General features: G+C 53.3%; 7 protein-coding genes across 7 annotated transcripts; 4 read left to right on the top strand and 3 right to left on the bottom strand.

Moving 5' to 3' along the window:
* Positions 1-1,892: 1,892 nt before the first annotated feature.
* On the top strand, positions 1,893-2,459 carry B0T26DRAFT_631432 (Ctr copper transporter; the record flags this gene model as incomplete). The annotated part of the gene is made up of 2 exons (XM_060436346.1): positions 1,893-2,284; positions 2,351-2,459. 2 exons carry the CDS (start codon positions 1,893-1,895, stop codon positions 2,457-2,459), a joined length of 501 nt encoding a protein of 166 aa, XP_060302512.1.
* A 641-nt stretch (positions 2,460-3,100) lies between these two features.
* On the top strand, positions 3,101-3,608 carry B0T26DRAFT_685180 (uncharacterized protein). Its single transcript, XM_060440864.1, has one exon. The coding sequence runs from the start codon at positions 3,338-3,340 to the stop codon at positions 3,539-3,541; it is 204 nt and encodes a 67-aa protein (XP_060302511.1). The 5' UTR covers positions 3,101-3,337; the 3' UTR covers positions 3,542-3,608.
* A 3,842-nt stretch (positions 3,609-7,450) lies between these two features.
* On the bottom strand, positions 7,451-8,601 carry B0T26DRAFT_30540 (SRF-type transcription factor (DNA-binding and dimerization domain)-domain-containing protein). The gene is made up of 3 exons (XM_060434287.1): positions 8,156-8,601; positions 7,899-8,033; positions 7,451-7,841 (listed from the first exon to the last, which is right to left on the bottom strand). The coding sequence occupies exons 1-3, from the start codon at positions 8,408-8,410 to the stop codon at positions 7,566-7,568; spliced, it is 666 nt and encodes a 221-aa protein (XP_060302510.1). The 5' UTR covers positions 8,411-8,601; the 3' UTR covers positions 7,451-7,565.
* Positions 8,602-14,224: 5,623 nt separating this feature from the next.
* Positions 14,225-15,466, top strand: B0T26DRAFT_30494 (uncharacterized protein). Its single transcript, XM_060434283.1, has 3 exons — positions 14,225-14,555; positions 14,657-14,889; positions 14,952-15,466. Exons 1-3 carry the CDS (start codon positions 14,387-14,389, stop codon positions 15,225-15,227), a joined length of 678 nt encoding a protein of 225 aa, XP_060302509.1. The 5' UTR covers positions 14,225-14,386; the 3' UTR covers positions 15,228-15,466.
* Positions 15,467-16,482: 1,016 nt separating this feature from the next.
* On the bottom strand, positions 16,483-18,475 carry B0T26DRAFT_633003 (uncharacterized protein; the record flags this gene model as incomplete). Its single annotated transcript, XM_060436498.1, has 3 exons — positions 16,483-16,981; positions 17,054-18,345; positions 18,434-18,475. 3 exons carry the CDS (start codon positions 18,473-18,475, stop codon positions 16,483-16,485), a joined length of 1,833 nt encoding a protein of 610 aa, XP_060302508.1.
* Positions 18,476-19,746: 1,271 nt separating this feature from the next.
* B0T26DRAFT_736528 (ATPase, V1/A1 complex, subunit E) lies at positions 19,747-20,802 on the top strand (the record flags this gene model as incomplete). The annotated part of the gene is made up of 3 exons (XM_060443335.1): positions 19,747-19,779; positions 20,054-20,562; positions 20,652-20,802. 3 exons carry the CDS (start codon positions 19,747-19,749, stop codon positions 20,800-20,802), a joined length of 693 nt encoding a protein of 230 aa, XP_060302507.1.
* Positions 20,803-21,382: 580 nt separating this feature from the next.
* B0T26DRAFT_745658 (uncharacterized protein) lies at positions 21,383-23,400 on the bottom strand (the record flags this gene model as incomplete). Its single annotated transcript, XM_060444596.1, has 2 exons — positions 21,383-21,991; positions 22,102-23,400. 2 exons carry the CDS (start codon positions 23,398-23,400, stop codon positions 21,383-21,385), a joined length of 1,908 nt encoding a protein of 635 aa, XP_060302506.1.
* Between the last annotated feature and the right edge of the window lie 353 nt (positions 23,401-23,753).

The raw sequence follows: 23,753 nt of genomic DNA, 5'->3' as shown, positions 1-23,753 counted from the left end.
AAGGGCAGCAACTTTTTGGTACGTTCCTTCCCAGCCATTTTCATGGCCAAGAGTATGAAGATGACACCCAGAGCCTCCCGGTTAGGTCATAATTTACAGTCCCGGAGGACCTGAGGAGCTAGGCTACAAACAACAGAACTAGCCAACATGGTGTCGTCGAAGGAGCAAAAGAGGCAAAGTGCTTAATGCTAGACAATCAGCTATCTCTACGCCCAAGATAACAAGATAATTAAGGTAGCTGGCAACAATCCGACTCTAGAATACTGATGACAATTCCCTACTCGACGCTGATTTCGCTGCAGAAAGAGTCTAGTTGGTGCCATGTGCACAATTGGATCATTTAGGCCCGGAGAAAAATGGGCAACGTCGCGTAGTCGTGATCCAGGCGGGATGATCAACTTCCACCGGTCTAGCATCAAACCCGTCTTGTTGCCAGCGAATACAACCAAGAAACTGCTCAAATCTGCTGGCTTGGCCATAGGCTTGGCCAAAGGGTATTTGAACATTGATGACAAGCAATCTCGGAATATGGAAACAAGGCATGCTTTTCGTCGAATTGTTTACCTATCGGGTACCCAGTTAAAATAACAAACCACAGTAAAATGCGAGCGGAAACCAGGGGCCCAGGCGCATAACAAGATACTTTAACATTTCTTCGCGACATAAAGACACATAACATTGGCTCATGAAAATAACTTTGGTGGCCTATGAAGTTGTATTGTCGACTAAACCAATGTGTGAAATGGAGGTGGAAACAAGATAAGTTAAGCAACTGGCACGAGAGCAATGGTTGTCGGCAACCTGAAGTAAACGAAGCGGTAACCGGTTCAGGAGCTGCTCTCCGGTGAAGAGCTCCCGCCATGGTCCAAATGCAATCATGTTGAGCTATTTGTGTTAGGGAAGAAGCTACGTCCATGTACCGGTACCTCTCGACCTGTCTGTGCAGAGGTGGATTGGCGGGAAACCCACGCCTAGCTCTTGAGTTTGACTTGGAAGACTTGGCCAGTTTTTCTCAACAGCAGGAGGAGCTATGGTTTCAAAAACAGGACTCAAACAACAGGGATCTATAGAGATAATCAAGGCATTACCCTACATTGTAATTGATGTTGGAATTGAAACAGTGTTTCCAGCTTATTGGCACAGTTTGCGCGTTGGAATGCTTCATTCGGTGGAATGAACTACCGGCCCGTGAGCTAATTTACCCTTGTCGATGGCTGGGCGTCTGGAGCATCTGAACTACCCCACTATGAGCTGGGGATGCAAACACCTTGCCCCACATTGAACACTGAGCATGTTTCTTTCCTCTTGGACTAGAACGAGGACCAACGTACAAAAAAGGCCATGGCTCTCCGGATACTTTTGGAGAATCGTCTCCCAAAAATAGACAGGGAACTTTCCCACACCTAGCCGGTTTTCCTATTGTCTGTTCCAGCTCCTAAACTTGCTCAACAGTGTCCTGCCGCACTGTCAAAGACTTAAATTCTCCTTGTCCGCCGCTCCACCGAACCCCCAAAGATCCCAAGTGACGGCTAAACGTCAGTTGAAAAAGATCCGGACAAGCCATCCTAGTCCCACAACCATCTTTAACCCCCTTCCCCGCCTCCGTCATAAGAAGCCTTGAGCAGCACCAAAAGCCTCGAACCGCAGGCCGAGGAGGACAGCTGCCTCGATCCAAAGATCTCGCAAGGCTACACAACAAGCAGATCAGCCGTAACACACAACGTATCAGCCAACAGAAAGTACATAATTGCGAGGAGCATCCCCTCGTCAACGCCACCTCGAGAGTAGTCAGCAGCTGCCTCTTTTTTTTCAATCCCTACAATACATCCAATCCAAAGATGGATATGGACATGGGCACAGATTCGTCCTCTTCGTCCTCGGGCATGGCGATGATGATGGCCGTCTTCCAGACCTCGCAAGCGACGCCGCTGTACTCGACGGGGTGGACGCCCTCCAGCACAGGCGCGTACGCGGGGACATGTATCTTCCTGATCATGCTAGCGCTCGCGTTCCGCGGTCTCCTGGCGGCCAAGACGTGGCAGGAGAGCCGGTGGCTGGACGCAGAGCTCAACCGCCGCTACGTGGTCGTCAACGGCAAGGCCCCGCTGGCTGCGACCCTCAGCCGCGACTCCCTGGCCAAGAACCTGGTACTGAGCGAGAACGGGGTCGAGGAGAGCGTCGTCGTGGTCAAGAAGCGCGCCTCCCACCTTCATCCCTGGAGGTTGAGCGTTGACCCCGTGCGTGCGGCCCTGGATACGACAATTGCTGGAGTTGGCTATCTCCTGTGAGCTTAAACCCCTCCCCTCATATCGCGGCCATTTGCAGGCGTGCTAAATATTGTTTTTTATAGCATGATTGCGGTCATGAGCATGAACGTTGGCTATTTCCTTTCCATCCTCGGTGGCACGTTTCTCGGCAGCCTCCTTGTTGGCCGGTACACCGCGAGCGTCGAGCATTAGACCGGGGCGTCCAAAACGTCGTTCGAAATTCGACTACAAACATTTGCTGTGTTTTGCCCTTCGGGGTTTTGCGTATTCCTAAAATCAACGATGCCACGAACGGATGCTTGGAGTAACGGGTTTGGATAAGCGAGATGGTTGATAAATTGCCATCCCAGGGAAAATGCACCAGTTTTAGCGAGCACCAGTTGACATTTCTTCCAGGGCATTTACAAAATCCCCTTGTTTTCACTTTCTTCTCTCTTCCATATCTCTATCTTCAACTGCTTTTCGAGCTGTCAGACTTGTTCTAAATTCAATTCTCTTAAAAGGGGGAGCCGACACGATCGTGTTCGTCGCCTGCTGCCCTGGATCTGGAAGAGGCTTCGATTTTGATAATGCGATGTGCGTCTTAAGGTACCGGTACCGCTGCATTTTGGGCTTGCGCTAGCAGCGTGGAGGGTGCAGAAACATGCTCAAACTCGCGCAGGCAAGCCTGGTCCAGTGGCAAGCAGCAGATCCCAGTTCGGTTGGGGGGGTCGCAGGCTTCCCCACACCGGTGGCCCAAGCCACCAAAAAACCATGGTCGTCCCGGCGCAGTGGTTATTCATCGCGGATAGACGTGTATATATTTGCCCTAATGCAACCTTGATAAACGTAGGGCCAGAGATCGCATGGTGCCTTTTTTATACCCGCAGCTTCAACGGCTTCTTATCGCCTTTACCACTGACGTTGCCTACCTCTCTAGCTTCATGCGGCGACCGCGGCATTGGCCGGGTTTACCCTGAAGCCGGAAACAATTAACGGCTCACTCAAGAGGTTGGTTCGGCTTATGTGACGAAGACATTTTCTCCCTGGCCAATGACTCTTGAAGTCTCTCTGGTCCTGTCTGCAGCTTGATGGCCATTGTAATGGTTGTTGATTGCAGTTCACTAAGAAACATCCTTCAACTATTGCGGTTTATATTTACTTTTTTTTTATATTGGAAGGTGCCGACCTGGCGGTTTGTGCGGCTCGGTAAAAAGTTGGTTATTTTCTTGTTCATTTATTTTTATTCATGCTTAAATTTGTATCTAGAAACTAAGCACAGGACGCGGGCATGATGATTGCAACGTCAAAATCATTACAGATCTCTAGCGACTATGTAGTTGTCCATCTCCGTCCTTCAAGAACCGCCACTCTTTTCCATAATTAATTGCCTGACGTAGTGACCCCCTTGGAAATATCTGGGCTTTCCTCGACCAAGCGTTCTCGCCCGGGTCAACCAGTAGGGGTTCGCCGCCCGGACGGATATAGCCCGGAGTTTCCAGCAATTACTCGTGCCCACACCTTGCTTGACACCGATGCACATTGTTGCCATAAGGAAAAACCAACAGGTTTCCTTCGACGTCGACATAAAGGCTTCTCGGGCGTTAGCCATTCATGTCGATATCCGGATACCCGGCAAGTGTCCCGCGAGAAAGGCAGCTTCTAGGTGACTTGCTTTTATCAGCACGTCGAGTATTTATGTGCCGTTCAAGCCGAGTAAGGAGGTAGATAACAGGACTGACATTAAACAGTAAGTCGATTTCTCCCCTGAACAGGCCAAAGATTGAATGAAGCCTCGGAAGTAGGTGAAATCGGGGAAATTTGGGCAGCATACGGCAAGGCTGTTTTTGTTGCCCTAGTTGTAGTTTGCCATTTACTCAGCTGACTGTGCAAGACCACTACCCTCTCCTATGAACCAAACTAGGTAGCTTATCCGTCAATAGGTATGTGTACCGAACAAAGGAGTGGTCGGCAACTCGAGAACTTGTCGTATAACTAAAGAACAATGGAGAGCTTCGTCGGCCAGGCTTTAGCAAATACAGCGTCATACTGCTTGACACGTAGGTCGAAAAATAATCCACACCCCTTTCTCCAAGTGTTAGATGCTCCGCCAAGATCAAACCTGGACTGTTTAGCCTGGAATATGTTCTGAGGCCATTTCTAGTGAGCACCAGAGGCAACTGAACCTTTGTGTTGGAGATGCTTACTGTAAGATGAACTGAAAGGATGGTAGGGGAATGTACACATGGTCAGTCAGTTATTCTGATGCAATAACAACACCAAACTTCCTTCTAAGTCTACCTCTGCTCCCGTCAGTCGGCTTTCTAGCGCTCATTGGCTCCATTTCGCCCGCGGTGTGTCGTGGATAAACCTATTAGCCTATCTATCCAGCGACCCAATGGGTAGGAAAGCAGAACAGCAGAGAAAATACAGAGCCGACCACACTCAAGGGCAGGCTGTACTGGGATCACTATCGACCCAGGTTATTCAATCGAAGACGTATAGGGGCGCCTGTCCATGTTGCTATATCATCTTCTATGATGATACAGGTTCGGCCACTTATTTCATCTTACGGTGGTGATATACCGAGATGGATACGGGGATCGAGTAAATTTCACTCCGAGAGTCGCGGGTGCGGCAGGAAGAAACAACCTTATTAGGATCAAGGCAGGGTCTTCTCTTCCCGAGACTCGACAGTCACCTTATCGCTTTTCTCAAGCCCAGCGAGTCTCGTTTTAGCCGCGCTATGCAGTTAGTCGGGCAGCCTGTTGACGAGGAAGAGTTTGATCCAAGATATTCTCTATCCTCAAAGAGCGAAGCCCATCATAACATAGCTTAGCTTGGCCTAGTTCCAATTACTGACACACTCTCTGCACCTTTTGTGGCCACCTGCATCTACGCACGTGTTGCTCTCCTTGCCCAAGGAGGTAAATCAGAAGGGGAAACGAAAACGGGAAAGGATGGCACACGTCATTTTGAACTCTGACGCCACCGCCATACATATACGTATATGTCCCTCCCCCTCCACCCCGCCTCGCTATCATCCGCCATTCCCCACTAGGAGAGACATGTTTTGCTTTTCCCGGGGAGTTTTCTGTATACACACCCTGATGGGGGTTCTCTTTCCCGACAGCTCGGTAACCCGTCTCCAGGCTAAAGACGTTGCCTGGCGCCGGCCCTAGCCAGCCAGGCAGCCGACCCTGGAGACAAGCCTGTTCCGGGAACCCGTCCATGGACGATACAGTGAGAGAAGAGACGGCCCAGAGTCTATTTCTAGTGGGAAACAAAAATGGGGTGCGGGAAAGAGAGGGACGATCGTTACCCCTACAATTCCCTTGCTAACTGCCGCTGGGGAGGTGTGCTTTTTTTCTCTTTCCTTTACTTTCACAGAACCGCAACCGTGCTCAAACGCGATATTCAAGGAGAAAACCCCCAACACCCTAGTCCAAGAAAAGAGAGTAAATATATTACCGGACCAGATATACGATCGTCACCCAATACAAATGGCAGGACAGGGGTGTGGAGGGGGATTGCTGAACCCCTAAAAATATCGTAGCCAAAGGGGTTTAAATCCCGTTCCCGTTTTTTTTTTTAAATTCCCCTTCGATTCGAGGGAGGCGTAAGAACGAAGCGGGAAAACGAGGGAGATCTGATCCAATCCAATCCACTTTAATTCCCAAATCCCAATCCTAATCAGACTTCATCTTTCGTCCCTACCACACCTAACCCAACCAGTTCACGGAACAGGGGGTGGCGCGGGGGTGGTGGGCGCCACGGCGGCGGCGGCGGCGGCAGTTCCCGCCCACCATCCAAACCCTACAATCTGGCGGGGCCGCGGAGAGCCGGATAGAGGGTTTTATTTCATCTTTTCTTTTTTCCCCATTCAAGTGCATCGACTAGTTCCTTCCTTGCAAAGTCAATTCGGGAAAAAAAGAGTCAGGACGGATTCCTCGTTTCCTTTCCCCAACCCAGAAAATGGGGACTAGACTAGGCCGTGTTGGCTTAGTGGGAATGCATTGTTCTGAGAGGAGTTACCTTGCTCCTTCTTTCCTCACCAACGGAGAAGGGAACAACAACCCGAACCCAAGGGATAAGAGGGTAAGGGTACGTAATGCGGCCGCTATTCTTATAAAATGTTACCGACGAAAAGAGAAAGGAGCCGGAAATATCACCCTGGATCCTTACGCATACACGTGTACGTACTAGGTAGACAAACGCACGGGGACGATGGAAGGAATTTGACTTCAATGGCACCTTTCCTAATACGGCCTGTCAGACCTCTTGGCTCACGCAACACTGAGCCGTGTCGAGAACCAGAAGATCAGACCAGCTAGAGAAAAGAAACACATCCGATTCGTCACATTGTGCTGGCTTGGCGGGAGTAATAAACGCGCCAGCCAAGTCGGGGTTGATCAAAGAGGAGGTTTACTATCATACAAGTGGTGGTAGCCCGTTTTCAGACTCCGTCTTTACTCGCTATCTGTTGTCGCTCAACACAGGGTAACATAGAGAGCGATACTCTTAAGAGATCTCCATCTATGTAGGAGCAAAGCCGTATGACCACCGATCAACTAGAAAGTAGAACAACGAACTGATAGGAGAAGCGGGCCAAGGAGTAGGCGGACATGTTTGCTGGTTGGGTACCGATAGGGTCGAGACGAGAACGTGACAATCGTGCCTCTTAACATCGGTATCTCGTTGATACTTTCCAGACTCGTGGGCAAGCCATTCATGGGCGTCATGACCTTGTGCCCGCCACCGATTACCAACCGTCCAGAAAGCAATCACGCTCCTCCAGGCAAACCACGCGGACAACGCAAAGCTACCAAAAACACTGCCAATCCGGCGCCCCCATGCGCAGATTGGCCTCCTCCCAGACCTGCCCAGTTTTTTTTTGGACAACACCCTGTGCACACACCACGCCCCCCCTTTGTTGAAAGATGCCCCGTATATACCCTTCTTCAGGCCGAGAGATTATTTTCTTCGAGAAGACGCCACTCGTCGAGCTTTAGCGATTTCAACTAGCTGACCACCCCAGTCGATTAGGTCCATCATCTAGGGCCACGCAATGTTGTGATAATTATAACTAGATCGAGATGAGCTGATAGAGATAAGGATTGGATGAAGAAATAAGACTGATAAGAGGTATAGAAAGATGGAGTGAACATCAACATCCGTATCAAACGCCGGACCAGAAGAGCCTCGCAGATGATGGGACCATCCCAAAGATGTCGACTGAGAAAAAAATGTTTCACGAATGCATTAATGCTGGGTATTGACGCGTAAGGTTAAAGCTACAATAGAAGCTGGCTGCGTTGGTTATGACTGATGGCCGGCATGTTGCTGCAAGCTCGCTTGGGGCATGTATTGGCCGCCTCGCTGCTGCTGCTGCACGTAGTTATTGTAGGCAATCGCTTGCTGGGCGTCAAGCCCAACGGCGGGCATGTAGTTGGGGGGCATGTGGCCCTGCGGTATGCCGGGCCGACTGGGTTGGGGAGGGAGGTGCGGGTTTGTCGGCTCTTCCGGCGAGTCGACCGCATTAGAGTCGTCGACGCCATTCTCTGCGGAGGCTGGCTCGGGAGCATTCAGACACGCCTAGGAACCAAAGTCAGACCAAACTCGCAAATCGACGAAACGCAACTCTGAACTCACCTGAATCAAGTTCTTCCCCTCGGCCTTGGTGACCAGAGGCTGGAGTTTCGGTGTGGTGAAGGTATACACGAGTCCCGTTTCCGAAACAACAAGCAGCAAGACTTGGGTACCTGTCAAAACTGACAGCTCGTAGGCCTGAGGAACAAGGTTCGGGTCAGCGGATTGGCTCTTGCCCCAAGCAGACCAGCCCCAAGGCGCGTTCGCGCGCGCCTTGGTGGGAGAGAAGCGCAAAAGGTTAGGACGACGCGGATACGAACCTTCTTCATGATACCGGCCTTGCGCTTGGAGAAGGTGATATGCCGACGCGACTTGTCGCTAATAAACTTGATCTCGATCTTCCGACGCTCACGACCGCCCTTTTCGTCGTCGTCATCGTCGTCGTCCGCTGCACTAGGGCGTGCGCGCTTGATGCCGCGACTCTCGCCAGCAAGTGAATTGCCATTGCCGACTGAATGCGCATCGTCGAGCTCAGTTGGCGACGTTTGGTCGTGCTGATCCGTAATGTCGGCCATTTTTGCCGTCAAGGTATGACGAGATACAAAAAAGGCAATATGGTGGAGATGCTGTTTTGAGCGTTGTGCCGATGGCCTAGACTTGATCTGGCGTTGAGCGGAGAGGTGCCTTTTTGTCGCAGAACCTGGTTGGGCGCTGCACTGTATTGAGTCTGGTGTGCCAGCGAGGAATCACGTTTAATTTTTATTCGGCTTTGTCTGACTTGGGGCGGGCCAGGTATTTCGCGTGTGGCATGCACTGGCTGGCCTTATTTTGGGCCTGATAAAAAGTTTCCAGGACTGGAAGGAGCCGACAGTGCAAAGCACACAGTTTGCGTAAAGTTGAATGGAGATGCGCGCAAATTCAGGCAAACCGAGCGGCGGTTGACTGAATCTGAACGTGTCAAATACGTTTTTGGATTGAACTTCCCCAGTCAAGGAACAAGCAGCGGCAGTCAGAGGCGCGCCTGGACTGAACGGGCCTGGTGAGTACGGAATGATTGAAAAGAGGATAGCCAGAGTGGTGGCACCGAACCAGACAGTTTAAAAAACGAAGGCGGGGGGTGGCGGTCTTTCGCCTGCTGCACGGTAAAGGTAGCCTAGGCATTGATGGGGGGAAGGGGGTTGGTGGGCTCTGGGGGCCTGCCGAACGAGGGAAGGTGGCAGGGAACTTGACATGGCGGGAGGCAGGCTAGCAACTACCACGGGGCACCTCCTGCACCGAGCTGCAGCTCAGGTTCCCAGCACCCCATCACATCCAAATCCCAGACATGGAACTCTTTTGACAAGAGTCTCTAAAGGACATGGTGGCTGCAGTTGACAATGTTGCGTTCCGGCCGCACAGGCAAGGTACTTTGCCGCAGTGCAACCTTCGCCATGACTGGAATGTTTTGTACGGCACTCATTCCTCACCTTGAATCAACTACAACGTTCCCCGTCAGAGCCGAAGCAAAGCTTCCAGCGGGGGGGAAGGGTTCTCGATAGCGCGTCGCCTGGCTAGTTAGCTCGGCCTTCCTACTAGATGCCTTGGTTATCGGTGCCGTTAAGCGGTGCGTCGTCCTCGGCTTAGACTTGGGTTCTGAGGCACTGCTCAGGGGGTGCGGTTGCCGCAGCAGGGCTCTCCTTTAACAGCCCCGATGGAGGTATGTACACAGTGTGCAAGGCAGAATCCAGACTGAAGTGGGCAGGGAAAGAACGGGTCAAAGCAGACAAAAGATGCACTGTGACAATCAGCGATCCTCGAATTCTATCAGTACTTCGTGATCAAAGTGGGGCTTACAGATTGAAGAAAGGCCGGGAAGTGCTGGGTGAGCAAGCCCGCCGCGTTTGCGCCGTGACATCGGAGGCGGTGGGGAGTAGCGTGTCGAGGTTAAGCCGTCCGGTCCATCTTTTTCTTCTTTCTAATCTCCTCGGTGGACGAGACGGCGCGCGCGCGCTCGCTGGGACAGCGTTGTTGTCTGGTAGAAGCGAGAGGCAGCTAACTATTTCCTGCGCGTAAGGCTTCCGGCAGGGCACATGCATCTGACATGGCAAATTTCAATGGCCGCACGACTCTGTTCGCCGAGGATGTGGGTGTGGGGTCCCAACCCGCCGTCTTGCTCCCTGCTGGGCCTCAAGCCCGCAGAGATTGCAGCCCGCCCGCTCGCTGTGGCACGTCTTTCACTCTTCACGCGTCTTCGGTGCGGCAGCAGGACAAGGGTGGAGGGGAGTCGCGGAACCACTTAGAAACCCGTGTGTCCAATGAGTTGGGGACTACACTATCCCACGCATCTCACGCTTGTCAGACGATGCAGGTGTGGATGATGGAATTGGACTATTGAATTCTATGTGTCCTCCGCCACTTTGAGGGGGGGCCGAGAGGGGGGAATTTGGGGTCAACCAGCAGGCGATTCCCGCACATATTGTTCTTCGGGTGTAAGCAGGCGTGTCGACAATGCAACTGGAGCAGAGCAATCCAATTTTTGGCTGCAATATCTCTTCGGCGACTTGGTGATATTGTCCAGGGTAACCCGTTGAACGCGCGCCGAGTGTGGATGAAATTAGGACACGGATACAGACTACGATATCCAATCCCTCGGAACGATAAACCACACGAGATTTATGCCCCACGCTGTCAGAACGTTGTGGCCGCGTCGTGTTCACTAGGCCGTACCCAGGTAGTCCAGAACACGGGCGGCTGTGTAGGCTGACCACGAGCTAGCCTGACGTGGTATGGAATCGATGTTTGCAAGACGATGGACCACGCCCTCGAAAACAACCCTGGCTATCAAAGCACTTCTACGCAGTAAGTTCTAATGTGCAATTGGTGAACCAAGACGGCCTTCATGAATCGATTCATCAACAACAGCGACACGACGCCTCCATCTGAAGAGAGAAAAAAGCCCTGGACCAATGGCTGGGGGGGAGCTGCGGTGATTTCCTCGTGCCGCTTTTCTGTCCCCCTTGGCTGACCGGGGTTGAGGCGGAATGGCTCTCGCCTTGAGCTTGAAGATTGGTGAACGCATGCAGCTCGCAAGGGTTCAAAAGCGGGGGTGGATGATAGCGTGTGATTGTGTGTGAGAGGAGGATTGTGGACTAAAAGAGGAGACACTGGGGTTGCTGTCGAGGAGCGTCGCGCAAAAAGAAAACGAATCATCGGGGACCAGGCAAGGGGCTAAGCAATTTGTGAAGAGTGCGCCATGATCAACCGTTTGTACTATAGATACCTACCTACCGGTATTCGATTCTTATGCGCCTACACCGTCTTGGGCTAGGTCTTTGGGTCAGGTTTAAGCTACTATGTATAACAACTAGGAATCGGAGGAGAGTTATATAAACGCCATTTGAAGTATGACCCAAGATATCACATAATCTAGGTGCCATGAGGCTCGGAGCAGAAGCGGAGATATTTAGCAAGTCGAATACGTAAACATGAGCCAAAGAAAACTAGAACCCGCCCGGCATCATTTATTCAAGCTTTGAAGAAGTTTGGGCGATCAAGCGGCAGGAGACATTGATCTCGCTGCCGGAACGGGAAAGGCGCGGGCTACTGTTGTTAGAGAAGGGGGGGAACACCACCCAGCCTGACATACTTTGGCTGATGAACGAGACTCACTCTCTCGATTTCAACCACGGAACCTTGCTGAATAGCTTGGCTCGGGCAGGCATCAATTACATAGTAAACTAGGGCTCAGATCTCAAATCTTATTGAAGTTCCGCCGGTGAAGAAAGATAGACGGGAAAGTGCCACAGCGTTTGTTTCTTCTAGCAGCGACGACTTGACAGGTCGAAAAAGGGCAAGTGGAATCCCGAAATGGGCGGCGAGCAAAGAGCGGGCAGCTTCTTCTTACGGATGAGAAGCCCGATATTATTGGTTGGAATATGCAGGGATTGATATGCAGGCAAGAAGACGAGACCCCACCTCGAGTGATAAACAATCGGGCAAGAATTGCTGGTGGTGGCACTGGTGTTAATTAATCAGGACCATCCTGACTAAGCCGCTCCCGACTGTGGTGCGCGCCGAAGGGCTCCGAAAATACAGCGCACGGATTACTCCGTTTTCTGTACATGAATGTATTCTGAAGTCCGTACAGACATAAGTCTCCGCACACGGAGATGATGCAGAGAGTTTGCTCTCGGCCGGCTTTTAAACCACCAATAAGTCTGTATCGTACCCATAGAATCAGGTAAGGAAAGCTCGGCACATGGTCAGCGGTATATCGCCTTTCATAGGCCCACAATCTATCTGGCCCAAGCTTTGCTTTCGCAGATTCCCGGAGACAGGAGGGGCATAATAACTGTCGATGCAGAAATGTACTTTCTGCTGTGGCATGCTGTCGCGCTGCTCTGCGGGGATTGGCGTCTTTAAAGAGATCTGTCTGTTGTCCTGGGAGCAGGCAGACACGGCTACGACAGAACTTCAGACTCCAGAAGCAAACACATGGCCAAAGCGCCAGCTTCTGCTCCGGGAGCAGAGGAAGAGACTCCCTATGTACTCACGCAGCCACTGTAAGGTAGATGAGGCCTTCAGTGAGGCCATCCCCACAACAACCCGGCGTCCGTCACTCGACGATGCTCATTGACTCTGTCCGCGGCCGCCTATCATCATTTCGGTTGCAAATCTCCCGGGCCCGAGACAAACTGAGCACCGGGCCATCAAACGGCCTTCCGGCGGCGGGTTCGGGGGGCCGGGACCTGTTCCGCCGGCCCATCGTTTAGCATCCACAGCCAATCTCGGCCCCCGTGGGGTCTCTTCGGAGACGGCCGTATTCCCGATCCATCCATCTACGCTAGGTAGCTTTGCACTTACAAGGCGGACTGCTCACAGCCCGAAGCCTACCCCCACAACTCTTGTCGATGCGCAGACAGCTGAACTTCTGGGAGGTGGCACAGTTTAGCTATAAGACAGTCGGTCCCCTTTTCGGACCTTCCTGGCCACGCGTTGTCGTCCACACAAACAGCGGCTTGCGCGGGACAGTCGTCGCGAGGCTGCCTGCACCGGGTTCCCCGAATAACCAATCCCTCAAGACGAATCCTCTGCAATGCGCTGACGGCGGCTGACACACTGGCTGACTCCAAACTCGGATCCTTCCGAATCAAAAATACAGAGCCCACGGGCGAGGGCCTCGATGAGAGCAAGCCATGCTTGCCAGGCAGTCGGCATAAGCAGGAGCTGACACCTGCATGGAGAGATACATACAAGTCTTGAATCGTTGAGATGCAAGCCGGGCAAAAAAATTGTTGGTGTCTGAGAACAACATGTCGAGGCCGTTGGGCGTTTTTGGGTGCATCTTGTCATGTAAGCGTAGGTATGCTACATGGCTTGTGGGGATTTTAGGGATTTTGCCTCGGTTGGCCTTTTCGATCGAATGACAGCGGAGCAACGGCGGGGTGCATCAGCAGCAGCTTGGTTGCCCCATCCGATTCTTATGACGATTGCCCATCAACTAAAAGTTTAGTAGGCTGCGTGGACGAGGCGTTTGGTCAAAGTTGTGGGTGAACCGCCCATGGCTTGGGATTGACTTGATTGCCGAACTGGCTGGGCACGATAACCTGCTAGCCAGCTGACAGACAGCTGCTCACAGCTGTTGTGGAGCAGGACGCGCACTGGCGGCTAGGGACACGGTGCTCTCCATGATCCGTGCAGATTCGCTTTGGCTTGCTGGGCGGCTCCCAACCCCACACGCTACCCTTGTCCCAAGACGCCATCTGAAACGGCTCCTGTCAGGGACTGCAGATCTCGAACGACTTCACTGAGGTGCTGCCCAAAACCTCACACAGGCTGAAGCAAGCAATTGAATCGCAGTGGAGCCGCAATGCTGCATTCTTTCCCACTGCCATGCTACTCTGGCGGTTGCGCCTGGAACACAAGGGCAATGCAGCGACGTGGTAGGCTGGACTTGCCATTCCCCCCCCACCTTCCCTTGACTAGGTCGGCAGCGGTCGTTTCCTTTCCTCTCCCCCTTAAGATTCAAGGCGATCTCTGGGGTGGGAAACCCTTCGCAAAAGCTTGTATTCTAAGTCGTTGGTTGTCTGAAACCCGACCTTTCCTTCCATTTGCGTCCGCGTGCGTGTGTTTTCTCTCGTTTTCTCTCTCCCGTGCGCTTTTCTTCTTTGCTCATCCTGCAGGACCTGTGACTCTGGGCTGTTTTTGTCCTCTCGATCGGGATCACCTCGGGCTCTTGATGTCGTGATCTCTTCACGCCGTCATTTGCTCTATTCTTCTTCTCTTCTTCTCCGCCGATTGTCCGACCACACGTTCCTTTTCATTTGGGGTGCTGGGAGTTGCAGGTCAATCTCGCCTCTTTGGTTTCTTGCTAGGACAAACACAACAACCACTTGCCAGCGGCGATTTATATAACCATCTCGAGACGCCGGTCGTCAATCTCTGTATGCGTATTGGACGCTGAGGAGGAAAGCAGGCTGTTTCTTGGAGGGAAATCAAAGGGCAGCTGAGCCCCCTTGTAGGCCTTCTCTCGGAAACCTAGACTGCTCGAACAATCGTACACAAACGGCAAAATGGTGAACAAGGTGCTTCTGACCTACGCGGTCTTCGACTTCATCTTTGTCGCCATGGGCATCGTCATTATCGTCTTTTCAACTACCGTCCAGAAATTCCAATTCGAGGTGCCGACGGATGGAAAGCAGGCGGCCAGAAACCTTTTATACCAGAGGTTTCCTTTCACAGGTTCGTGTTTGCGTGTGAATTCCGTCAGGGGAGGAACCCGATATAGGACATTTCCTCGGGGATGACCTGGAGTTTTGGTTCGCTAACATCACACCATGTAGCGGCCATCATAAATTCGGTTGGCATCTTCATCACTTTTGTGATCACCGTCCCGGGCCTCATTACCCCAGTCCGCAGCTGGCTCAAGGTTGGGGCTTATCTAACAACAGTCAATGCCATCTTCACCTTGGTCATCGGTCTGTACCTGTGGATACAGACACTGAGGACGAAGGGGGACTTTGCGCCGATTTGGGGCAACCAGACGGCGGCCGTTCAGGACTTGATGCAAGCAGCCGTAAGTCTTGTCATCCTCCACAAGGCTGGGAGTTCTCATCAAAGACTGACACGCGCGGACAGTTCCAATGCTGCGGCTACTTTAATAGCACATCGCCGGCCTTCGTGACGAACCCGACGTGCCAAAGCCCCGCATCTGCGGCGCTCATGCGCGGGTGCGCAACGCCCATCACGTCCTTCGCCAACATCTTTGTCGACGACATCTTTACGTCTCTGTTTGGCATGGTTGGTATTGACGTTGCCTTCGTTGTGGCCACCGCCTGCCTGTTGAAGCAACGTAAGGAGCGGGAGCGATTCCGCCACATAGACGAGAAGAGCGGCGCTCTGCGTGGATTTTAACCGCCGCCACCACCAAAGCTCGCCAGAAATCGACAAATTCAGATCTTGTCTCTCATGGGCTGGTTGTATAGACCTGTGCCATTAACTTATCGCGCGCAATTCTTGGGCGATTTCCTGGCGGGGAAGAGAAACAATTCGAATATAGTGTCTACGTTAGTAGGCAGAAGCGCTGGCTGGTATGGCAAGTCTTTTCAATCGTCAGTTGGCTTGTGGGCGAGAGAGTGGAAGGAGAGGACGAGAGGGTGCGAGAGTGAGCCAGTGGTAGTGAGAGAGAGCGTGAGAGATACCTTGGCATATCTCTCAAGGGTGCATATAAGTAGTGACTGGATTGACCTCGAGGCCATCCCACCTATCCGCCAACAGCCTATTCTTCTCGTGTGTTATATGTTTTTCCTCATCTTCATCTTCATCTGGTCTTGGGTAAGACAGAAGCGTTTCGTTCTCTTACACATTGTTTTTGGGACAGATTTGGTTTAGATGCCACACCGTATATACTTGTTTAGATCACATCCATTTACTTTTTTTTTAACCTGGTCTATTTTCAACATCGTCTTCACGTCCTATTTATCACTCTTCCTCCCTCTTTTGGGTGCTAATCAGTCTGAAATCTTCCCCAAGTGGGCAGGCCTCTTGTCTCGGCCACTGTGTGATAGTCGTGGGCCCCGAGACCTAGGCCGAGCCAGCGGTCAGACGGGTGTTCGCACAAATTAAAGTTACCGCTGGAGCATTTCTATCTGAACTCCCGTCCGCGGTAGGTAGCCGAGTTGGCCTTAAGCCTTTTAGAGTTGGTTCCCTAGTTAGTGCGTGTAGTAATCCCCTTGGAAATCAGCATTTCTTATATTGTGTGCCATGCTTCACAGCGCGAAGAAAATAACACGATGAAAAAGGCATGGAGGTAGTGTATATGCATATGTGTTTTCTTTCGTCTACTCTAGGAGCGACTTCTATATTTAGATCTATCACTGAAGTGAAATGGCTAATACCTATCCCCATGCACAGACGAAGATGAGTACAATTAAGCATCTCCTGCCGTACAGCAAAAAGCAATCGAACGGCACCGAGAGCCATACCGGCCGACTCACGAACTGGTATATACATATATACATATACATGAGTGTGTATCTGTAAGTACGCCCATTCGCTAACTTGTTTGAACTGGGCCTGATAAAATGCTAGTATTTTTGTTCTGTTTTACACAATATTGACAAGAAAGGAAAGGGGAAGGAAACAAGCAAGATATTCATGTTTCCGTCACTTATACGGGCGAGCCATCATCGTTTGCTCTACTCCTCGACGACCCGCCGGAGCTGCGGCGCTCACGGCCTGAAACTGGAGCCTGGCTAAGTGACGGCCTTGATGGTTCGTTCCTAGAAGACATGGCCATATCTCTTCTATCTGTAGTAGCTGTAGGTTCTGGCCGTTCTCTTGTTATGGTAGGTTGCTCGTTCCTCGATACTGCAGTCGTCAAGGGCGCGACTGTTCCCACAGCCGGACTCCTTACAAAGGGCTCCCTTGCGAACCCGGCATTGCCGTGCTGTTGCTGATCTTTATTCCTCCACCACCGTAGCCTCCAAAGACCATTCACAGCATCTTGCAGCCCGCCCGAGGACTTACGCGTCCCCGTCTTTCGTGCGGTGAAGCCGGGGAACCCTGTTGACTTACGTCTTCGTTGAAAGTTCTGCCTCAGAGCAGTGTTGAGTTGGTCTGCACTTGCACTGGGATCACCCTGGGTGAGGCCACGTTGAAAGTTCTGCCTCAGAGCAGTGTTGAGTTGGTCTGCACTTGCACTGGGATCACCCTGGGTGAGGCCAGGGAAGTCACTCAACCCCCTCTTTGGAAAAAGAAGTGGCATAGAGTCATTGGAGGGTAGAGTGGTCGATCGTCGCCTAATAGACGACGGCGAAGTAGGCGTGTCGCGGTCTTCCAGTTCATCCCAGATTTCTGCGCGTTCGGTCCACCGTGACAAACCCCTTCTCGTCGGTGGGGCTATTGAGCGTTTCCTCTGTGGTTGGGGATGGGCTTCGCCAGTCATGTCCCCACTTCGGGCAGGTCCAAATGTTTGGTAGCTGTACTGCGTTGTGGGTGGGACGTCCTCTTCTTCACCAATGTCAGAACGAAGGAGAAGATCCTCTTCTTCCTCCTCGCCATCTGTGTCGTCAAAGAGACCTAGGCCCGGCGCTAGGGTCGACTGTCCAACACCCGGCGCGTGTTGCTCATCGCTGAGGCGCCATGACAGGGCCAGAACACCAGAAAGAAGAATGACGGTGCCGAGAGTGATGAGGCATGCATGAAGTGGGCTAATGAGATCGGTCTGCCGGAAGTAGATCAGCCCGTCGAGGATGGCGATAATGTTATAGATGCAGAATATCAACGGGTACAGCACTGAGGTCGAGACCAGCTTGAGGCCTCGGTGGAGATAGTATAGCTGGGTGAGAGCGAGGGTGACGAGGCCAATCACTAGCATCCAAGACTGCCAGTGGACAAACTGGTTGTCGCCATCAATGATTGTCTTGACAAGTAGCTCGACGGCGGATTTGGCCACCAACAACGAATGCGCAGACAGTATACCGCTTATACACCCGTATGCAAATCCGCGCGCGAGTCGAAATCGAGAGTCATTCGCCAGTGCCGTGAAGCGCCCGGCGAATTCGGTCGTGACGGCAATCGCAATCACGATGACGGCCTGAAACGACATCCAGAGCACAAAGGGCCGTCGCCCGAGGAGGTCCAGGAGCTCGCTCAGTTTATGCGCGGGCGAAGGAATGGCTCCAAAGATGGCGATCAAGACGGCGCCGCCGCATACCAGCATCGTGCCCCATAAGGACCATCTTGTAAACGGCTCTCCGAGTATAAGGGTGGCGCAGATCGAGTTGAACACCAAGCCTGAGGCTTGCAGCGTCGATAGAACCGGGAGAGGGAGCATGGAGATTTGGATCGAGCTTCCCAGGACGTTGGAGATGACAAACATGCCCATGCCCAGTTGCCACCTCCTCCTCCGATACGGCGGCCGCCTCACATCGTACGGACCCTTTTCGTCTTCGAGGATGTGCGACTTGCGTTGAAGTGTGAGGCCCAGGCTCTGAACACTCGTCGACAGGAGCCCAACTACAATTCCGAGCTGTGTTGTTTCATGTCCACGTCAGCCGCCATGCCGGCACATTGTATTTGGCTACAGCAGACAAGGGAAGGGAACGGCGAGAACTCACAGCAATGCTCCCGCCAGGAGAGATGCCACCAATAAGCCCCATTCCGGCCGAGGACAGGCGGTCATCTGGCAGCCAGGGCGAGGTGGCTGCTTTCCTTATTGTGCTTGCATGGAGACAAACAGACTCGGGATTTGGTGTCTCGAAGGGAGATGGGCGGGCGAGCGGCGGCGGCGGCGAAAATGGTTGGGATCTCGCTGGTAGGACAGGGCAGTACCTAATCGCCGAGATAGTCTTCCGCTGAAGAAACGGCGGGGCGTAAACTAAAAGTATTTCGCGGGAATCAGGATAGTTCAGGTCAACGCGGGCTGGGACGGCGTCAATCGATGACGCTGGCACCCTCGCAGATTTAAGGCAGAAAGTAAGGACACTGTAGGTTCCACCAGGTATAGGGGAGAGGTGCGGATTCCCAAAATGGGAAGTGATCAGGAGGCGCTAGAGGTATAAGGTCTAGAATGACCCCGTTGCGACAAAAGCGTAAGGGAACGGGTCACGGCACGGTCAGAAACTCGCCTACAAGATGCTCTGTTCACTTAACATGGCAGATGGGGATGGAGGGAGAGCCACCACCAGACCAAACACTGGACCAGGTCGTATGGATTCTGAACGTTTTGGGACACATCCATTCCTTGGCGCGTGCCTGTACCTCTCAGCACCTTCGCAGCTCACGAGCCCTCTGAAGGAGCCACGCGCCAGGTGCTTGCATCCCTAAGGCAGCAGTGTTTCCAGGCTACAGCCCAGGTTTACAGAACCCTTCGACTTGCACCCCGCCTCCCAAATACCACACCAGGGTGACCTGGAAGGTACATACTTCCCTAGCCACCACATAGGCCCACTTATTGCCGGATCCGTGGCTGACCTCACTAAATGACACCCTGTTTTGACATACAGAGCATGTTGGGGTGTGGCTGGAGGGCAGCCTAAGGTTCCTTCCAGGTTGCTTTGCTGTCCCGTCCCAAAGCGCTTGCAGCTGCTCGGGCGGGTGGGCCAGCAGCCCGGCTAGCTCCATGTCGACGCCTCGAGCTGTGGCTGTTGGTTGACATCGCCGAAATACAAACGACGCCATACTCGCTGCAGCGACCAGCTCTCTTCCCATACGCCCCCTACCGCGCCCCCGACCAGATCCTCGTGCCAAAGACATTCTGATTCTTCTTTTGGCTCTCAACATCGCTCAATTCCCCCCTCTGCGACGCATCTCCCGTTAAACCCCGCCCAACGACAAGCGTCGGTCCTTCATCGTCCGCACTCGGCCCGGAATCTCTCTTTCTGTATCACGACAAACCTACAAATTCCCTCATAGCAAACAATCCGCCAAAATGTCACGAGTTCACTCCTTGTCCGACGACCAAGTAAGGCAGAGCTCCATTTCCTAAATTCTACAAGAAGCATGGTCCCCCGATACTTTATCTCTGTCTTGTATGGCCCCTGGAGTCCAGTCGGAATAGCCCCCCCCCTTCCCCCCCGGCGCCACCAAGATGACGACACTGGAATGCGCCCGCCTGGAATTGAATCCCAGGCAGAATAGGGGGCTCTAGAACCAGGAACCATTTCTATGCTTCCATTGCATGTGTGTGTGTATGCATGTTATCCCATGACTGACATTTCGATCTCCTTCAAACCTAGGTCGGGCAAGAGCTGCAGAAGATGACGGCCTTCATCAAGCGGGAGGCACAGGAGAAGGCGGAAGAGCTCAAAATCAAAGCCAACCAAGAGTTTACGCGCGAGAAGACGAAACTGGTGCTGCAGGAGACGGACGCCATCGACGTGGCCTACGAAAAGAAGTTCAAGCAGGCGACCATGTCGCAGCAGATCACGCGGTCGACGGTGGCCAACAAGACGCGACTCAAGGTGCTGGGTGCGCGCCAGGAGCTGCTAGACGACATCTTCGAGGCGGCCGAGCAGCGGCTGGGTGACGTGACCAAGGACAAGAAACGCTACGGCGACGTGCTTAAGGTCCTGATCCTTGAGGGCTTTTACGCCATGAACGAGCCCGAGCTGCAGATCCGTGCCCGCAAGGCCGACTACGCCCTGGTCGAGCCCGCCATTAGCGCCGCTATCAGCGAATACAAGGAGAAGACGGGCAAGGAGATCAAGGCGAGCATTGACGAGGAGAACCCCGTGCCTGAGGGGAGGTAAGCTTGATTCTTTCATCTTTGCAGCCTAAAATACGAAAAGAAACGGAAGACGGGCTCAGTCAGCTAACAAAAATCCTCTCTGCCAGTGCGGGTGGCGTTAGAATCGTGGGCGGCGGCGGCAAGATCGACATTGATAACACCCTGGAGGCTCGGCTGAGTCTGCTTAAGGACAGCGCTCTGCCAGCCGTGCGCAAGGCCTTGTTTGGTGTGAATCCCAACCGCAAGTTCTTTGACTAAAACAGGAAGCCTCTTTTTGTACTTCTTTTTTCCTTCTCCACCCTTGGGACCGAGTCGGAGAGAGCATGTTAAATTTCGTTTCAGGCCAAGCGTCGTCACCGGTTCCTATACACACAGTAACCTTGTTTGGGCAGGCAGGCAGACAGAAAGGCCAGGCTATTCGCATTGCTAAGTTATCGAGTTGAAGTTCGTAGCAAACAAGCAAACCCGACTACCACCGGAAAGGGAGGAGACCGGGGCCCGGTATCTTTCTAAAGAGTATGTGTATGATACAGGAAAGGGATGAAAGGGGAGAGGGGAAGGGTGGGGTTTCCGCCATGCTAATAACAAGCCGGAATACGGAATACCATAGCATCAGATTTGTGCATTTGCAACTCATAACGCGTGTAGGTGAGGTATGTAGTAAACATGGCTAGTTCTGCAGAGCTCATCGTTTGCGTCATTACAACGTCCCGATCGCTCGCCGGATCGCTTCATGCAAGGCCAGCAAGGGCATTAGACAGTAACTGCACGGAAGTAAACAAAACAAACAATACGCTTTCTCAAGTGGAACCCGCTCTCCCCATTTTTCCTTTCCGTTTCAGGGCGTTTTCGGAGGTCGTCCCTTGGCCAAAAACTTTTGTAGAAAATGCTGTTGCCTTGGCCGCTGGGATTCCTCCTCTTCGCGCGGGTCAATATCGAAGATGTCGGTCCTCGGGGGCGGGCGGGTGCGCACGGCATGCTCGAGCTTGCGCTCGAAGTCTTTGAGGTTCACGCGGGCGTCCAGCCTCGACGCGAAGGCGGCGCCCTGCTCGTGGATGCTCGACCACATGATCTTGATGCGCCTCGTGACCTCGTCGACCTCGGAGTTGTACTGCTTGACGGCCTCGGGGCAGCCGCCGACGGGCGGGCAGCCGTCGGCCGTGGCGACGCCGAGCAGCTCGACCAGCGCGGCCAGCTCGTAGTAGTCGGTGAGGTGGCGGTCGACGATGAACTCGTCGGCCTCGAGCCGGTCGATGACGGCGCGCATGCTGAAGTTGTCTTCGGGCCGCGCGCGCGCGCGCTGCGGATCGTCAAACACGAACACGATGGCCAGCCGCCGGCGCAGGTCGATCAGCCTCGCGCCCATGGACGGGATGGACGAGACGCTGTCCCACCGCAAGCTGGCGTCGTCTACGAGACTGTAGAGAGACATGCACACGTCGCCGCACTGTAGATATTCAGAAAAAGATTAGATCATCATAGAGAGGCTCAGAACCGATTCAAAACAGAAGAAAAAGAGGAAAACTAGGTCAGCGAAGCAAGTGGGATTTTCCATACAAATGAGTCCCAGTCATCCCTGGACACAGCTCCCACAAGTGCGAACAGGGCATCTTGAAATTCTTTCTCGATGGCTAGGTCCTCTCGCACAAGACTGTCCATGCCGAGCCGAAGCAAAATGGCGACGCTCCGCGTTAGGGACTGGATCGTCAGGCCCTGTGATAGTTCTGCCGACAGCAGGAGAACGGTCCGGAGAGGAGCCCAATCTCTCTGCGCCGTGGTTGGCGAGTCTCTCTGGTGGTCCGCCGAGCCCCTGCTTGTCTGGGGAGACGAACTGAGAGAGCGTTCTGATGCTCCAACGTTGCGGAATAACTGTGAAATTACCTGGTCATCTACGAGCCGCCCGACGTGATCGGGACACACTCCAAGCAGCCTCAGATACTCCTCTCGGAGTTTCCTGGTCTTCGTCAAGGGGGCTTCATCTAGCACCCAGAGGAATATGTCATCAGGCACGCTCTGCATCTTGGCCTGAATGTGGTAGGGCAGCCCATCCTCAAAGAGCTCAGCCCTACCCTTTGCTGGCGCAAGAAACGCCCAGGCCCCCCTGGCGGCGGCACTGGGAAAGGGGCTGCGAGCCTCGATGGACATGGCGTCGGGTAGGGGCTGGTCGAAAAAGTGCCACTCCTTCCGGTGGACCGTGGCCTCGGTCCTCTTGACAGCGCGGAGCAGCTTCTCGCGATGGCCCTCGTCCTGGCTCCCTTCGGCGTCTGAGAAGACGTCCATCATGGTAACGTGCAGGCTGACGGGGACCTTCTTCTGGTTGTTTGCGGGCTGCTGCGGTAGCTGGTGCTCCTGCATGGGGTCGTCCTCGTCCGCAGATTCGTACCCCATGATGGAGGCCATACGCTGCTCGCTCTCCTCGAGGGCGTTGTCCGCCTCGGCATGCTTGAGCAGGGCCTGGATGTCATACTTGTGCTTTGGCATGATGGTCAGGGGCGACGAGAACATGGCAAGAGCAGTTCGTTTCGCCCTTGGCGTCGCGCAGAGGTTGTTGGTCTCTTTCCTCGCGGGCACTGGTACGATCTTGGCGCCGCTGGGCTTGGAGAAGAGCGAGGGGAGGTCGTCGTCGGACGAGATGAAGTCATCGTCCTCATCTTCCGAGGCCTGAATGACAGCATCGCGAGACCGCACTACCGGGGTGGGTGCGGGCGGAGACGAGAGGAGCTGGGGAAGTGGCGAAGGCGTCCGCGAGGCCCGCACTTGAGACTCGATATGGGGCGGCGGCGGTGGTGGTGGTAGGTTCCCTGAGGTCTTGGCAACCGGCTTGAAGAAGCTGGTGATGCTGCCGTTTTTGGACATGTTTCACTAAATTTCCCTGCTTCGTTTGTTGGAGTGCAATCCCGTCCGGACACGGCCCACAGCCCACGGCCCACTTCTCGGAAGTTCCGGCCTTTTCGGGAGGAGAGGGGAGGAAAGTGCGCGACGCGACTATCTTAGGTATGTCTATGGCCTCTTCATCTCAATGCCTGGTAGCGAGCTGCGTTCAATAAATTGGTGGTTACCTCACTATTTGGCGCCACGCGCTTGAGGTCAAGTCAGGAATGGAATTGGCGTTGATTTTTCAGGCACATTCAGGGACTGATTAGCACTTGGTGTGATAGTGGTCCTGGTGGTGCATCGGGCTGCGATTGCACAACAAATTAATGAAACGC

This window comes from Lasiosphaeria miniovina (genome assembly GCF_030549165.1).
Source record: "Lasiosphaeria miniovina strain SMH2392-1A chromosome Unknown B0T26scaffold_1, whole genome shotgun sequence".
In the NCBI taxonomy this organism is placed as follows: domain Eukaryota; kingdom Fungi; phylum Ascomycota; class Sordariomycetes; order Sordariales; family Lasiosphaeriaceae; genus Lasiosphaeria; species Lasiosphaeria miniovina.
The sequence above is the reverse complement of the archived record's forward strand: the minus strand, read 5'-3'. Positions and strand labels throughout refer to the sequence as shown.

Coding starts and splice junctions, on each gene's coding strand:
- B0T26DRAFT_30540 (XM_060434287.1), bottom strand. CDS start 8,410: ATGGCCGACATTACGGATCAGCACGACCAAACGTCGCCAACTGAGCTC. Junction 8,034..8,155: donor AGGCCGGTATCATGAAGAAG/GTTCGTATCCGC, acceptor CTTGTTCCTCAG/GCCTACGAGCTGTCAGTTTT. Junction 7,842..7,898: donor AGGGGAAGAACTTGATTCAG/GTGAGTTCAGAG, acceptor TTTGGTTCCTAG/GCGTGTCTGAATGCTCCCGA.
- B0T26DRAFT_30494 (XM_060434283.1), top strand. CDS start 14,387: ATGGTGAACAAGGTGCTTCTGACCTACGCGGTCTTCGACTTCATCTTT. Junction 14,556..14,656: donor CCAGAGGTTTCCTTTCACAG/GTTCGTGTTTGC, acceptor CACACCATGTAG/CGGCCATCATAAATTCGGTT. Junction 14,890..14,951: donor AGGACTTGATGCAAGCAGCC/GTAAGTCTTGTC, acceptor ACGCGCGGACAG/TTCCAATGCTGCGGCTACTT.
- B0T26DRAFT_685180 (XM_060440864.1), top strand. CDS start 3,338: ATGGCCATTGTAATGGTTGTTGATTGCAGTTCACTAAGAAACATCCTT.